The 17,500-nt window shown below is 42.3% G+C and overlaps 1 protein-coding gene across 1 annotated transcript; it reads left to right on the plus strand.

Moving 5' to 3' along the window:
- The first annotated feature begins 10,946 nt into the window (after positions 1 to 10,946).
- Positions 10,947 to 14,310, plus strand: LOC124691688 (auxin-responsive protein IAA21-like). The gene is made up of 5 exons (XM_047224967.1): positions 10,947 to 11,365; positions 12,138 to 12,379; positions 12,884 to 13,025; positions 13,609 to 13,670; positions 13,972 to 14,310. The coding sequence occupies exons 1-5, from the start codon at positions 11,112 to 11,114 to the stop codon at positions 14,007 to 14,009; spliced, it is 738 nt and encodes a 245-aa protein (XP_047080923.1). The 5' UTR covers positions 10,947 to 11,111; the 3' UTR covers positions 14,010 to 14,310.
- The last annotated feature ends 3,190 nt before the right edge of the window (positions 14,311 to 17,500 follow it).

The following is a 17,500-nucleotide window of genomic DNA, read 5'->3' on the forward strand; positions in this document are numbered from 1 at the left end:
CTGGAAGCTCATGATTGGGGCATTTGAGCATTAAAGACTTCAATCTCTCCCATGCTTGGGCAATACTCTCTCCATCATGAGGCCAGAAATTATATATTCGGTTTCGGTCTTTGTGAATTTCACTTGGAGGATAGAATTTAGAATAAAATAGAGGCACAATATCCTTCCAATCAAGAGAATGCTCATCTTTTAGCAGTTTATGCCAATGCGCCGCTTTACCAGACAACGACATAGAGAATAATTTCTTCTTCACTTCATCCATAGAGATACCTACACACTTGAATAACCCGCATAATTCATGCAAAAACAGTAAATGATCTCCAGGATGCACAGTTCCATCCCCTTCATAGCGGTTATCCATAACACGTTCAATAATTTTCATAGGTATTTTATATGGGATACTTTTAGTAGGTGCATTTAAAATATCACAAGCATCATTAGAGTTATCGCATATGGGAGATAAAGTGTTATCAGAGCAAATTTTCTCACCTGAAGATGGGAAGCTAAAAAGATCACAAAAACTAGCTTCCCCAAGCTTAGACTTCTCCATAGCATTAGCAGTAATTGCATTCATACTAATAACATCGCTACTAGCATGCGAATAAGGTTCCATTGGTTTTTAATGTTTGCACCAAACAATTCTAAATCAGGAAAAAGATTAAAAAGCTCACTAATTTTTTTGTTGTTTTCCATTATGCCTAACTAGTGAAAATAAAAACAAGAAACAAAAAGATGCAATTGCAGGATCTAAAGGAAATAGCTTCGAGCACAAACACAATGGCGCCGTGAAAAGTGCTCGTTACACGGAACCGGAGTATGAGTGCCTTTTTACCTTTCCTCCTCGGCAACGGCGCCAGAAAAGTGCTTGATGTCTACGGGAGCTTCTATTCTTGTAGACAGTGTTGGGCCTCCAAGAGCAGAGGTTTGTAGAACAGCAGCAAGTTTCCCTTAAGTGGATCACCCAAGGTTTATCGAACTCAGGGAGGAAGAGGTCAAAGATATCCCTCTCAAGCAACCCTGCAACCACAAAGCAAGAAGTCTCTTGTGTCCCCAACACACCTAATACACTTGTCAGATGTATAGGTGCACTAGTTCGGCGAAGAGATAGTGAAATACAAGTAATATGGATGGATATGAGTGGTAATAGTAATCTGAATGAAATATGGCAGCGAGTAAACATGTAACAAAACAGTAAACAAACGGAGATTCGATGCTTGGAAGCAAGGCCTAGGGATCCTGCTTTCACTAGTGGACACTCTCAACAATGATCACATAATAGGGCTACTCTACACTCTTTTGTTGGATGATGAACACATTGCGTAGGATTACACGAACCCTCAATGCCGGAGTTAACAAGCTCCACAATTCAATGTTCATATTTAAATAACCTTAGAGTGTAAGATAGATCAACACAATTACACCAAGAACTAACATAGCATGCACACTCGTCACCATCATACCATGAAGGAGGCATAGATCATATCAATACTATCATAGCAATAGTTAACTTCATAATCCACAAGAGATTACAATCATAGCATAAACCAAGTACTAACACGGATGCACACACCTGTCACCATTACACCGTGCAGGAGGAATAAAACTACTTTAATAACATCACTAGAGTAACACATAGATGATATTCAACTAGATCACATAGAGAGAGAGATGAACCACATAGCTACAGCGGAGCCCTCAGCCCCGGGGGTGGATTACTCCCTCCTCATCATGGAGGCAGCGATGGTGGTGAAGATTGCGGTGAAGATGGCGGTGGAGATGGCTCCGGGGGCAATTCCCCGTCCCGGCAGGGTGCCGGAGCAGAGAGTTCTGTCCCCCGAATTGGACTTTCGCGATGGCGGCGGCTCTGGATGGTTTTCCGTATCGTGGTTCTTTCTGTCGATGTTTTTAGGTCAGAGACGATCTTATAGGCCGAGAATCGGAGTCGGAGGGGCCACGGGGTGGTGCCACCATAGGGGGGCGCGCCCCCCCTTGGGCCGCGCGGCCAGGTGGTGTGGGCCCCCCTGGCACCTCTCTGACTCTTCTCCGGTGCTCCGGAAGCTTCCGGGAATTATAAGCCCTTCGGTCTTGATTTCGTCCGATTCCGAAAATATTTCTTTACTAGGATTTCTGAAACCAAAAACAACAGAAAACAGCAACTGGCCTTTCGGCATCTCGTCAATAGGTTAGTTCCGGAAAACGCATAAAAACGATATAAAGTGTGAACAAAACATGTTGGTATTGTCATAAAACAAGCATGGAACATCAGAAATTATAGATACGTTGGAGACGTATCACTCAGCATCACATCTTTCTTACGGTCCTCTTTGTGCCATCGCAACAACTTGGCATGCTCTTTGTTCTGGAACAAACGTTTCAACCGTGGTATTATAGGAGCATACCACATCACCTTCGCAGGAACCCTCTTCCCGGGGGTGGACTCGCCCTCAACATCGCCAGGGTCATCTCGCCTGATCTTATACCTCAATGCACTACATACCGGGCATGCATTCAAATTCTCGTACTCCCCGCGGTAGAGGATGCGATCATTGATGCATGCATGTATCTTCTCGCACCTCTAATCCTAGAGGGCGAGACAACCTTCTTTGCTTCGTACGTGCTAGAGGGCAACACGTTCTCCCCGGAAGCATCTTCTTTATTATTTTCAGCAACTTTTCAAATCCCTTGTCGAAGTACCATTCTCCGCCTTCCACTGCAGCAATTCCGGCGTGGTACCCAGCTTTTTCTGACCATTTTCGCAATTTGGGTACAACAGTTTGTTGTGATCCTCTAACATTTTCTCCAACTTCAACCTCTCCTTTTCATTTCCGCAGTTCATCTTCGCATCAAGAATGGCCCGACCCAAATCGTCATCCGGGTCATCAAAAATCGGCTCATCGAAAATGGGCTCTTCTTCGACTTCGTCTTCCCCCATTCTACTATCACCGTCTTCAGTGAATAAGGGATAGTTGTCACTATCCTCTTCTTCTTCGTTGTCTTCCAATATAACCCCTCTTTCTCCGTGCTTGGTCCAACAATTATAGCTGGGCATGAAACCGTTCTCCAGCAGGTGGACGTGAAGGGTCTTCGAGGTAGAGTAATCCTTCATATTCTTACAGGAACTACATGGACAATACATGAAACCATTTGACCGCCTGTTTGCCTCAGCCACGTTGAGAAAATAATGCATGCCATTAATGAACTCGGGATGGCACCGGTCACCGTACATCCATTGTCGACTCATCTCGCATTTTATATGTATATCAAAAATCATTAAGTACACAACATCGTGGATATATGAGTGACCAACTTAATTAATATTCAAGTTCATCACATAAAACTAAGTTTTTTTATAAAAAAGAAGAGGCTCACCGAGGTTGTACGGTGCCGGCTAGGGGACGACGCCGGCGATCGACGGCGGTGAGGACGGGGATGATACTAATTAAAACCTACAAAATATACCATAATTTCAGCTCAAATTGATTATAAAAAAAGTAAAATCCCTAACTTAGGCATTTCATCAAACACCTTGCTAGCACTAGAAAAATAGTACGAGTTAAACTACCAAAGAAATGAGCTAAATTAGGAACGCCGGAAGAAAGGATGATATCGCTAACCCTTGGATAGATGGAGGTCGTTAATCTTGTTAAAATGGTGGAGAAAGAATGAAAATTTGTTGGAGTGTGAGAGGTGCAAAAGTTTTAGAAATGTGAGAGAGATGAAAATGAGAATGGATCGGGGGCGAGGAGGGGCAGTGAGCATATGCGGCACCCTTTAGTACCGGTTGCTAACACAAACCGGTACCAAAGGTCCAACCTTGGCCCCACCCTCACCTGCCATTCTGGCCGAAGACCTTTCGTACCGGTTCCTAACACGAACCGGTACGAAAGCTCGTAACGAACCGGTACGAATGTCTGAGCGTCCGAACCGGTGCAAATGCCATGTCAACACCCGGATTTTTAAGTCCAGATGCCTATTATGTCATTCATCGCAATCCCAGGATAATGTTGTTGCGAGGCATAATAGTCGAATATCACAGTCATTATTTATTACAAGCCATAGTGTCATACAATCTTGAATCACATGATTCATATTACACAAATAGTTGATCTCACAATCAACAACATACATAAGTTCATACATAGCGGAAGCGTAATAGTAACGGGACTCTCTAGTCCACGAGGCCAACATTTGACGTCGAAACCCCTAGTTGTCGTAGGCGTCCTGCTGGTCATCCTCGTGATAGTTCTGTTCCTCCTCGTACTCTGGCCATTTGAATAGCCAGGGACAAAGCCGTAAGTACTTCAAGTACTTGCAAACTAATACTATTGTAAAATGCCCATTAAAGAAACTAAGCTCTAATTTAACTTGCATAAGCCACATTTTAGTTCACAAGCTTGGATCATGTACTAACTAACTTAAGTGGGAACATTAGTGTCATTCCCACATCATTGGTTCAATACCCAAGGGTCACCAAGTCACCATTCATATTTACGAAAGCTTTCAAAAATCTGACACCGGAAACTGTATGGCCCTTCCAACCGTCCGTAACCGTGGACACGGCTATTCGAATAGATTTACACTCTGCAGAGGTTGCACACTTGTGCCACAATATTTGATTTCATCCGTCGGAACAACTCCGAGTCACCGTAACACAGTACGCGGATCATCAACCATAACCTTTCACTTACACATCCTAGTATGAGCACCTCTCCCCATGAGCTTGGTCTCCCAGTGAAAACCAACTGTTAACCCAGGAACTGCACGGGGCTTGGCCGTACAATTTCACCTCAATTCACATCCTTTCTCAACAATGGAGGCAGCCTCAGCATAACCCCTATGATGTGTGTTCGGAGGGAACTCATACTAAAATCTATAAACTTCCGAGTTAAGCCCTACCCATAATCGGGTATTGTGGGGGTACTCAAAAATTGGAAAGGTATCGCATTCAAACCAATATCAGGTTTTTATCAAAAATCACCATCTTCTCTTGTTCACATTCAACTTCAAACTCTTCAATGGAATGCTTCATCATTCCAAGGTTTCAAATTCAACCATTCACATGCTCCCATCTAATGTAGTCAAATTTTAGTATTTTATCACTAGCACTAATCATGAGGGGTGCTACTTTGCTTTGCTATCTCTACTCATCTAGTAATCTTGTTCTCTATACCAATTTTAGTTCATCCTTGGAAAACACAACAAGTATAACTTGTAGGGTGTGCACATAAGATAGACTGGTATAAAGAAAGGTAAGAATCATGGTGCCTTGCTCAAGGAGAGCTTTGCACTTTGCAAGAGTATTATCTTGCCTTGGTAGTTCTCTAAGTTTTCTCCTTCTTCTTCAGGGTAGAATTCTCCTTCCTCTTGATAATCTCCGGTGCTAGCGTCTAAATTTGGAATACGAAGTATAATCACCAAACAAGCTCAAAGGCTATACTAAACACATCATTACTTCACACAAACTATACTAAGCACACTCATAAAACAAATAGGTGCATTGGTGGGATGACTTGAGGAAAATATTTTCCTCTCATTCATATGTGACAATTAACTTTCATATGATTCTTGAGGATTTGTTTCCTCTCATTGATATCTTCTTAAGATTTAATTTCTCACCCATAATCATGCATGAATTCATATTTACCTAAGTCAAACATTCATCATCATTATTGGAGAAAATGATTTAAATGAGGTAGACCACCTCATACTATTTAAATAACACTACATTTGATTTAAATCTCAAGTAATTCATATAAGAGAGTTGGGACCAGGGGTCCAAACATCACATGAATCATTTGAGACAAAGATTTAAATGAAGTATAATACTTCATAAGATTTACATAATAGTTTTGGACAATATCACTTACTAAACTAGCCATATTGTCCATTAATTAAACTAGGGCATGATCATGCAAAGTGACCACACCATTTTCTTGCAGAAACAATTAGTGGAAGTGAAATGTGAGCTATAGGAGTTGGAATTAACTTAATATCTATTTTAGTTGATTTTTAAAAATTAATTGAATGTGCAAAAGTCTCTGGCTTGATCTTTTTGTCACATTAATTCTACAATAGATCTCAAGGTGGGACCAGTGGCAAATTGTAGAATTTTTCCTTAGCTTTCTAACAATATAAAGTTTGTTAAATTTGGCCAAGCCAAACAGATTCTATTGATTTTCAAAGTTGGAACCAGTATTGAAATTAAATGGATTTGGATAATTCGAATTTGAATTACTGGGCTACGCGGGAAAGCTAACTGGGCCCAAACGTTTAAAAACGGCCCAAACCAACCCAGTTCAGCCCAGCCACGGTCCACAGACGCGCGGCGCGCTGACAGGGTGGGGTCCGCGCGTCAGTGACTCAGCGTCACCGAAACGGTATGTTTTAATCTGGCGCGTTGGATTAGAACACAGATCAACGGCGCACGTTCATCGTCGTCTCCGACGAGAACTGGCCACGGCACGGCGGGGGTAGGGGGTCGGCGAGCTCACCGTGGCTCCAGCTAGGGTTGGCGGTGTGCGTGATGAAGGTGTAGACGACGGCGAGGCAGCCCGTAGCGGCGGCGTCGTCGGGGCGGCCTCCTTCTCCGGCGATTGCTGCAGGGGCTTCCGCGGCAGTGAGGCGTCGATTGGGCGGCGGCGGTGGCTAATCGATCATGGCGAGGTGCTGGGGAGGTCGAGGAAGAAGAGGGGAGGGTGGTGGTGTGAAGAGATGGTCGAGGCGAGGCCTCCTTTTATAGGCGCGATGGTGGCCGGGGTGCTGCGGCGAGGTCGACCAGGGCGCGGCTTCTCTGGGGGTCTAGGGAGCTAGGCAGCGACGCGGTCGTGTTCACCGCGTCACCGTGGTCCTTGGAGCGTCAATGGCGTGGTTAATGGCGGCGTACGGTGGTCGGGCGGGCGAGTGTACTGTCGCGGCCGTGGCGGGCGCGTTCGTCCTCTCCGGCGGCCGTGGTCGCCAAGGCATGGCGTCAGCGTGTCCGGCGGGCTCCGCGTGGCGAGAGGAGTACCACGGCGCGCGGGCTTGGTCGGGGTACGGCGGTGTACTGCGAACGCCGCGTGGCTGTGCCGCGCGTGTCCGTGCACGACGACGTCACCATGCCGCTCGCGGCGCGCCAGGGACGTCGTGGGCGCGCGTCGTCCGGGGCGTGTCGTCGTCCTCGCGACCCAGGGCTTGTACTGGCGATCTTCTGGGATCCTTGGCGATCTCCTGGACATGGTGGTGAGGCCGATCGTGGAGGAAAAGAGAGGGGGAGGTGTCGAGGTGCGACGTGGCCGGCATGGCCATGGCTGGCCATGTTTTGGTCGTGTCCATGGCGTGCTCTGGCTTGGGTTAGGTGTAGGAGTGATCACTGGTCATGGTTAGGGTGTGTGAGGGTCAAGGGATGGCCTGGTTTGATCACATTTTGAAAATTGGGGATCTTCCAAATGTTTCAAAGTCTCCTCTTTGCTTGCTTCTAACATTTGATGCAAGATGAATTTGGGGTGATGGTCTTTACAGAAGTTGTTCACCTTGTTGAGTACTTGAATGACATGCAAAGACTTGCATTTGTTTGGTTTAGAAATTTTGAAATAGAGAGGCTCAAAGTGGTGACCAGAATATAAAAGTCAGAAATGACCATTATCTCATGTGATCATATTTTCAAATTTGAATTTGGTTTAAAAGCTATAACCTTGATTCTCCAAGTTGTAATTACTCATTAATATCATAACACAACTATTGGTGAAGATCAAATGGGTCTAGGATCAAATTTACAAAAATGATATAAACCATATGTTAGGGTTTTTAGGGTTTTTCTAATATTTGATTTCTTTCTCTTTTTGGTGAATTTGGTTTATGATGATCACTTGATCACTCTAGGGTTTTGGAGTTCATCACAAACACAAAGTAACAAACATCATGGCATAGCACTCAAAATGCACAAGTCCTATGCAGGGTACTATATGCAAAGTAAAAGTTTTTGTTGGTTCTGAATTTTGGATACTTGGAAATGTTCTTCTTCTTTTATTTGAATTTTGGGATGTTACATGCCACCTTTAATACCGGTTCGTAAGGGAACCGGTATTAAAGTCTTAGATGGATGAGAGGTTTTCAACTAGTGCTTGCAGATGCCCTCAATTTTTTGGGACTCAAAGAGCACAGTGTCGCAGAGAAGTTTTTTCCCCACAAGGGTGACTCGAGGATTTATATCGAACTCATGGGGAATAGGCTTAGAGGTATATTTTCTTCTCTTCTTCTAGCAATCCTGCAAAGCGAAGTTTTGCCTTGTGTCTCCAACTCCAACATGTGATTGTCAAGCACAAGGATTCGTATTAGCGATTGTAGATAAAGAGATGATAAAAGTAAAATAAAGCAAGTAAGCTATGTAAGGTAAGTAAAAGCAGTAAAGAGATAGTTGTTTTTGGTTTTGTGTGTAATTAAATAAACAAAGTATTTTTTGTATTTTCGGATTAAAATAGTGTTGCAAGTAGAAAGTATGATACATGTAATGTAAAGACGTTTCTTATGATTAAAATTGGACCGGGGTTCATGGGTTCATGTGGCTACTATATTTTTAAGTTGTAGTGAATACTAACCATTCATCAATGAGATAATATGGTGGAAATTCAATATGTGTTTGATAAGCATTCATATGAGCGTCACGTCCTAACATATGCAAGACATCTCTCTTACACTCCACAAGAAAGGGAAAACTTCAAGAAATTTTGTATTAAGAATTAACAGAGCATAGCTTTAAATACTTTGACATGATGTTTGAATATCGAATATGCTACCTTGATCAAACAAGTTATCACTATTGTGACATGATAAACGTAGCACATGCATTCAATTTATCCTTAGTGAGGCAACAAGGGAAAAGGTAAAACCATAATGGATCATGAATTTGATGTGAGCCTAGCTCACTTGGTTAGGGAAGTGGATGTACAACACAGCCACCCAGGTTCAAGTCCTCAGGGACGCAGATTTGGGTTCTTATTATTAAAAAAACACTGTAGGAGCTTCCACTACCGTATTCCATTCAAAAATAATTTTGTTGTCACTATTCAATCACTAAAACTATACTACTCCATTTAATACACACTTCTCCCCACACATGTTCTTGCATACAAGTTGGATCAGAACAAGCACTTAAGAACGGGGTACATAATATCAATCTATTAATACATCTTACACGTAATAGATTCCAACCTCATATCTCAATATCATAGAATGAAGTTCCACCACATAGGCATTACATTACATATATGACCATAATCATGTTCGGCAACTCATATGATATTAAAATCTATGAAAACCAAGAAAGAAATAGATCAAGCTACTGCCACAAACCCATAGTCCAGAGGTGGACTACTCCCCTGTTCATCATGGTGTTGATGTCGAAGACGTTAGAGAAGATGGAGATCCCTCTGGAGGCGTCTCCGGCGGAGTTTCCCCCTTCAGCATGATCTTTTGAACTTTGTTTAGTTCTCCATATTAATATAAAATCTAGACCGTGGGGGTTTTCCCCTACGGTAAAGTTGTCAAAAAAATGTTCGCTACTGCAACCTCTATTTTGGTGTTTCTATCTTTCGACGTCTCTCTCCTCGAGGAAACCCCGGGGGTCATATATATAGGGGTTATTTAAGTCAAACGGATTCCATGGGCAAAAGAATCAGGCAAAACGGACGGTCGATGACGAAAAGAGGGTGGGTGGCGCGTCCACCTTACTGGGCCCGCCACCTATGCTCTTTTGGGCCTCAGGGCCTCCCTCATGAGGTCCAAGCGCTCGAGATGCTTCTCGTGGTGAAATATTGACATCCCCGAAATTCTAGCTCAATTTGACTCCGTATAGATCCCTAAAATTGAAAAATATAGAAAACAAAGTTTTCCTGTTCTGGAGAGTTATAACTCAAAAAAAGGGATTATTGGTAAATCCCCATAAACCAATATAAAACAAAGATATAGCATCATATATGTTGTAAATATGTGGGAATGTATGTCCATAAAATACAAAGTAGATGTATGCATTTTACATGCATCAAAGACCCATTTGCATGCCATAGTCGAGCGGTAGGCTTAAACTAGATATTTTGCACCTACTTAAATTCAGTTGATTTTAAGCAATCGTATTGTTAACACGAGTTGGAAATTATAAATTCCAATTTTGATGAAGTGGATAACTTATGTTCACTACTATATAAGGCATATCACGTACATGTGACAAAGCAAATGTCTCATGGTGTTCACCACATTCTATGGGTTTATATTTCTGTAAGACAAACAATTCTATGCTAAAGTTCGATCGCCGCAGGTTAGAGGAGCTGCGGAACATTGTATCAATGGAGTGGAGGGTTGGATCAGCTTCTCCCCACCTCTTTTATACAATTGACTTGTTTGGAGCAACCGTCGAATGGTCCATTCCTTCACTGCCCATGTCCAGTGGTTGAGACTACGAAGATAGATAGAAGAGAATAATCGTACAATTCAAGGCTTCTAAATTTGATTTACAGAATTTCTAAAAGGTATAAATAAGAAAACATGTGGTTAATGTGGTATGCCATCATGGATACCAAATGATTTTATTTCCAAAATATTAAAGTGAAAGAAAAATCTTCTATGAAGTATATTGAAAATAAATCTAAAAAGTGATGTGGTTTGTTATCAACCAAACAACCCGTGTAGTTAACAAGAATTTGAATCATTTAAATATCCTTCAAAAATCTTTTGAATTAAGACTGCCTATAAAAGTAATAGGCCCTAAAAATAAAAATAGTTGACATCAGATTCTTGATTCTTGCACTGACGCACCTACCAAAAGAAAAGACAAAAGTCACCTAAAAATTGCAAAAGACAAAACAAAAGCATAAACTAAGACCGCACCATATATGTCCGTGTAATTACAAAAGAAAGCAAAGGACCTCCTCGCAAACACGCGCCATTAAACCCCATTTCCTCCTTCAACTCCTCTTTCTCTTCCCCAGTCGCGCAACCCACAAGCGCAGCAGCAAGCAACACGAGCCGCCCCGCACAGAGCCAAGAAACCTCAAACCCACCTCTCCTCGTCTCAGCAGACCTATCAGAAGCCAAGATCTTCCACCACTTGGTCCAGTAATGCCCGCCTAATTGTGCTACGCATGGCGCCGCCACAGGAGCGAGACTACATCGGGCTGTCGCCGGCGGCGGCGGCAGCCACGGAGTTGCGCTTGGGACTTCCGGGGACGGAGGATGCTGCACCGGATGGCGATGGAGCGACGGCCGGGTCGCCTTTGACGCTAGAGCTTCTGTCCAAGGGCGGGGCGAAACGTGGGTTCGCCGGCGCAGCGGGAGGCAAGGCAGTGGCGGAGGAGGAGGAGGACGAGAAGAAGAAGGCGCAGGCGCCGGCCGCAAAGTAGGTGGACAAGCACCGGTTCTTTTTATTGTCCTTTGCTTGCAGTTATTTAAGTAGATTCTTGATATTTGTTGTAGGATTTTCTTGTGAGCAGTCTTCGGGGTTTCTTGTTAGGATTTTAATAATTTAGCTGATTTTCTTTGTCGATATATAAGGGAGGCATAATTCCGGCCTCTGCATCAATTGATGCACACAGTATTTTTATTACTAATAATTTAGCTGAATCTACTTTTTAGAAGTTTTTTCTGTTTGAAATGCTTCAGTGTGCATTAGGTGTTCTCTGAATTGAAATAGAATTGGCTAATGATTTAGTACTTGATAACTTTTTTTACGAACAATTTCATCCTAATTACAATTAATCGACTTGAAGTTTTAGCACATAGTGGCATCGGTAAAATTCAGGTAAAGAAAACTTGTTTGTGCTTTTTTGTTCTGAAAAAATAACATGTCTCTGTTCTGAAAAAAAGCTGGAGAAGCTTTTTTGTTGTTGTGCGCACCCTTGTTTGTGCTTTGGACAAGAAGCAACTTTTGTGTGTCTGGTGTCCACTTGCGTGATGCCAACTTCCCAGAATGGCCGCAGTAAGTTATTTAGTCAGTGCGTTGGATTTCGTTCCCCTTGTTCATCTGCTCAAGCATTTATAATTTCGCATCTCTTTGCTGTCCCCTTAAAAAAATTCAGTTGCTGTTGTGTTTTTCAGTACTTTGTGGCTACTAATGCAATTATAATAATTCTTAAAGGATATATGTTTGACCGTTAGAATGTCTGTAACAGGGCACAGGTTGTAGGATGGCCACCAATCCGAAGTTACAGGAAGAACACCATGGCGACGAACCTATCTACTCCAAGAAGCAAAGACGAAGTCGAGGCAAAGCAGGCGCCAGCGCCAGAGTGCCTTTATGTCAAGGTTAGCATGGATGGTGCGCCTTATCTCAGGAAGGTGGATCTTAAGATGTACAAGAACTACAAGGAGCTTTCTTTGGAGCTGGAGAAGAAATTCAGCTGCTTTACTGTTGGTGAGCTCTCGTTTCACCCCTTACCTTTCTTTGGCTCTGTTGTGGCTTGGGATGCTACAAGAAGCTCGTTGATGTTTTGTGGTATTATACTGGCAAGTGTTTGTTCAATTATGCATTTTAGTTGGACAAGTGCAGCCTTTACCATATAGATAGATATAGTGCTACTCTCTGTGGTATGCACGTTCTTACCTAATATCATTTTGTAAAATTATATTCTTTGGCATTTTAGGGTTTGTAGGTATACTAGTAACCATTTATGAAAAATAAGGACCAGATATTATGCTTGTTTAATTTTAAGGTCTAAAGTTTCTGAACTGTTAGTCATAGTTTGTGCTGACTGTACTATACCCTTGGAAATACCCTTTTCATCCATGCCATTACAAGCCTTACTTGGACGTCTTTTGTACAAACATGTCCCAATGAACACTAGTTTTTGTTTGACTCTTCTGAAAAGGTTATCTGAGAGAGCTTTACTTGCATACTGCGTGTTCCTGGTTCCTGCAGGCCATGGTGAATCGAATGGTAAATCGGGAAGAGATGGCTTATCTGATTGCCGACTGATGGATCTTAAGAGCGGGGCTGAACTTGTGCTCACTTATGAGGACAAGGATGGAGATTGGATGCTTGTCGGTGATGTTCCATGGCGGTGAGTAATGCAGATACCGATTAAATTATGTTATAGTTTCAATGTAGAATCTGCAGCAATATTGATGGTTTTCATCTGCATTAGCAAGGTTTTCTGAAGTTTCCATGTAACACATTGCATACACCCTTATGACTTAATTTTTTGGAAAGTTGACTAATTTGATGGGGGTAACTTTCTCCTTTATGCTGTAAATTTTAATACAATAATACATTTGATTTACTACTTGAATTGCTGATGTGTTTCATATGTGATTATTGATTTGAATGGTTACTGACACGAAATATCTCCCTTCTTGTGAAGGTTTGGTAAATTATTTTACTCACAGTGTACGAATTACCGTTATAGTAATAAATGGGAAAGGTACCTGTTTTGTGGTAAAAGAATCTGAATAATGTTAGACGTTAAAGTGAATTCCTGACTTCCGGCCCAGGTGTTTTAGTTTATTTTCCTGATTAGTGATTAGAATGTCTGGCCCACCATGATTTTGCAAATCCCAATGAGTTATTGACCTGATCTAGGATTCATCTTGTACATAAAAAGCCACCTGACTGCTAAAAATATTCATTTTTTTTTTGTATCGCAGAATGTTCACAGACAGCTGTAGGAGGATGAGGATCATGAAGGGGTCAGATGCAGTGGGCCTTGGTAAGTACTGATAATAGTATAATATGGAAGTGTTACCCGTGTTCATGCGTTTTCTTGTGGAGGGCTGGCATATAATGTACTGCATGTAGTTCCGCACCACTGCATGCTTTATTCTATATATACTAGTACCATAAGGATAAATTTGCATGGTTTGTTCTGTTAACAGTGGGACATGCATATTTGTGTTTCTGGCATAGTGTATACGAGGAATCATTGTCTCCTGTATTTACCAGAGCCAGTATGACTAATTGTTCATTCTTAATTTAAACTTGTAACGTGAAAAAATAATTGCACTTTTCAGCTCCGAGAGCCACTGAGAAGACCAAGAATCACAAATAGAAACACGACGAGCCTGATATGTTCCCTGCGATCGCATCTTACGAGGGTGATGGACTTTATGTGAGAAAGGGGTTGCTTATATACCTATGTATTCTCTTTATTATTTTCTTCTACGTTTGTTTTGAACAAGTATTTTTAGATTGGAAGCGTAAGTTGTGTAAGCTCGCGTATGCTACTTTGACCGTGTGTTGTAGCTCGTGTTGTAAATTGATGTGCTCTGTCCTGCAAAACTCTTTCTGAATTTCTGGTTGTTGCTTGTAACCTTGTGTGTTTTGCGAGTGATAAGAACATTGCTTTCATCTGTGATGATCTGTGTGACCCTGTTGGATGCTTCAAGGGTCATATTACTGTGGTAGCTGTGCACCTCCAAGTGTTGATGGCTCTGGTTGTTAAGAGATCACATCAGGCCGTCATGATCTTCATCGCTTTCTGTCCCAAGGGCAACTGCAGCTGCCTGTTTCAGTTACCAGTGTAGTACATCTCAAAAACCCAAGCAAGCAGTTAGTAGCCAGCCGGTCCAGATTCTTTTTTGGCGTGTGGTCTTTTCCGTTCTCTATATGCACTGCAAAACCCTATTTCAGATAGTGGCCTTCAATTCAATCAGTGCTTTGGTTTAGTGGGGGCCTTGGATCCATGGGCGGGTTATTACTTTTCCTGGTGCCATGATACTGTCGTCCATCTAAAGGTAAGGAAGAGGCTTCCTTGCAATCATACGTTTCATCCCATCATGAAGACAAGAAGGTGGAGCAGAACACAAAAGCATTTGAGATTGCCGCGAATTTAGGCTTTTTCTTCCCTGCTGCACAATCACAGGGCTTCCTCCTATGCTGCATAATGTCCTCTTAAATCTTAATGCATTAATAATTGATTCCACACTGTTATGGTACCTGGCTCATGCTTATCAGACTCTTTGGATCAGAGGACATGATGCTATTTTAGCAGTTATATGGTTTCGTAGTGGGCAAGTGATCGATAATGTGGTGCAATGGAATATTAGGTAGTACTTCTTTGTTGTCCCATTCAACATTCGAAAAATAAAATACAAGGTTCCATAAGGTGCTGCTTGATATATGGATGGGTGTCCATTCAGTCTGGGACACAGGAAATCGATGCTTATGCCTCCTGTCTCGGCTTTGCTTTTTTTTTTTTTTTGCTTGTGCCGCTGCCTCTTCTTGGTCATGCTTCTTGCATGTGTGTTGTTGCACTTTAGGGCCTGTTTAATTTGAAGGATGTCGAAAGGAATTATGTAGTATTCTTAGCTATAGAAAATTTTCCTGTAGAGGCCATTAAATACAAAGAATTGAGGCCTCTAAAATTATATGAATTGCCTTTCTATACTATAATCCCATAGGATTTCTAGCAAGATATTGGACCTCTTGGAAAAACAATTACGTGTCTATGATAACTATGCCATGTACTCAATCTCTATAGAAATTGGGTGTGACTAGTTCTCAGTAAAATAACGTCATCGAATCTCAGTTGCAACACATGTTGCAAGTCACTATTAGCACAGATCACGAAGCAAATCTATCGGTTTGGAGATTTTTTTTTTGTAGTTGCAACCTCACCTGCAATTGAATTGGAGGTTTTTTTTTTGTAGTTGCAACCTCATTTTAGTTGCAACCTCACCTAGTAAAAAAATCTCAGTTGCAACCTAACTTGCATGCACTAATTACGATACATATCTGATGTTGTAGGCGTTCAGTGAGCACTAGCTTAGTTCTCAGTCGAACTACCAATTCCCATAGAAATTTCCGTTTTATCTGTGGTGCAACCAAACGATTTCCGTAATTAATATCTGCCTTTTTAAAATTTCTTTAGGATTTCACATGCCGTACATAATATTCCTCCGTTTTTTTCTTATTCATGTGCTTTTAAATTCTTTGAATCAAACATGCCATAATAAGATGTTAATTAGTGTGAGAACCTTGCCTAGCTTGGCATCATTGACCTAGCTAGCCAGTTTTAGGCTAATCTAGCTAGGCTGGGAATGATATCCTCCTCTGCCGAGATGTGGTGTGGTTACTGGAGTCGTGTGGATGGATGGATAGAGTTCGATTTGTTCTGATTCCTCGATCAACAACTGCACTGGATGCATGTGGTGTTGCCCACCTAGCTATGGCCATCGCACTCCCGTTTTGCCTTTTGGCTGGTCCTGGATCGGCTGCCTGTGCCTGTCTACTGCATGCCGCTTTATGTCTGTTGCTATACTAGACCTGGCGATCGAGTTTCCTGAAGCAACCTAAACAAATTTGTGTGTGCGTGCACGGCGCACTCCTTGTCACTCACCTCGCCGGTATGATGACCGGGAGAAACATCTGCATCATCGATCAGCCGTTTCTGCCACATCTATCTATCTTTCTGAATTCATAGTGAACAACATCTGCGTGGCTGCGTGTAGTCTGCCTGCCTCTCTCTCTCAAGTGTCTTTTGTTGGTTTCCCTTTCGGTGTCCAAGCAACCAAAGCCCATCGATGGATGGATGCGTGCGTGCAACAATCAACGCATGGCTTGTACGTGTGCTCGGCTACAAGATGATAATACCTCTGTCCATTAAACGATGTCATAAGTTTGTCTAAATTTAGATGTATCTAAACACTCTTCAGTGTGTCGATACATCCGAATTTAGAGAAGTCTCCGACATCCTTTTACTAGCGGAGTGAGTATATTTTTTGAAACAAAAAGCAAAAGATTTGCTATTTTCATTAATTGAGAAGAAGTTTAGAGGTTCCACACACATACCTAGGACAAAGCCTAAGACTTTTACATTAGCCTGCTCTCCCGGTAAGGCATTACACACAAATTTAGCCTCGGCGATGCCCCATCTTTGATCTTTAATAATAATTGTTGTTGTTGTTGTTGTTGATGCGTTGTTCTGAAAGTCTCTGTCCTTCCAAACATCCCCATATACAAGCATAAGCATAGATGCCATGGCCTTCCCAATGCTATCATGACCTGAAGCCAAGCTCGTCCACCAACCTTTATAGCTAGCTGAGCATTTGCCCAAAAAGAGATGTATCAATGTCTGTGTCTACAGAACAAATAGAAGATATATAGTGTTTCAAATGCGGATGGTGAAGCGGCATTTGAAAAGGAAGTGCGATGCCGATTCTTGGACTTGATTACATACAAATAAAATAGGGCACACGTACAGCACTTCCATACCTATCTAGCCAGCTTGGTATCGCCATTAGTGCACATACATACGCATGCAGAAATTGCAGCCAGCAGGATACTGAAGAAGAAGATCGACCAACAAGCAGAAAAATCTTTCCAGATCAGCAGCGTATAAGTGTACAGATACAGTGTACCGGCAGCGTTCACGCGTCGGGTGTGCGCGCCCGGGAACATGGGCATGTGTGCACGTACAAGGAAAGGCAACAACGATTTTGGCATTGTTATCTGGTTCTAGGTTCAGCCCTTGTATCTGAACATGCGCTTGCAAATTGTGGGCCATCAGATGTTTCCTGCTACTCTTTCTTCCATATATAC

The sequence above is a fragment of the Lolium rigidum genome, chromosome 1 (assembly GCF_022539505.1).
Source record: "Lolium rigidum isolate FL_2022 chromosome 1, APGP_CSIRO_Lrig_0.1, whole genome shotgun sequence".
Taxonomy (NCBI): domain Eukaryota; kingdom Viridiplantae; phylum Streptophyta; class Magnoliopsida; order Poales; family Poaceae; genus Lolium; species Lolium rigidum.

Excerpts from the sequence above, each read along its gene's own strand:
- LOC124691688 (XM_047224967.1), top strand. The coding sequence starts at position 11,112 with ATGGCGCCGCCACAGGAGCGAGACTACATCGGGCTGTCGCCGGCGGCG. Across the intron at positions 11,366-12,137 it reads GCGCAGGCGCCGGCCGCAAA|GGCACAGGTTGTAGGATGGC; the intron begins GTAGGTGGACAA and ends TGTCTGTAACAG. Across the intron at positions 13,671-13,971 it reads GTCAGATGCAGTGGGCCTTG|CTCCGAGAGCCACTGAGAAG; the intron begins GTAAGTACTGAT and ends TGCACTTTTCAG.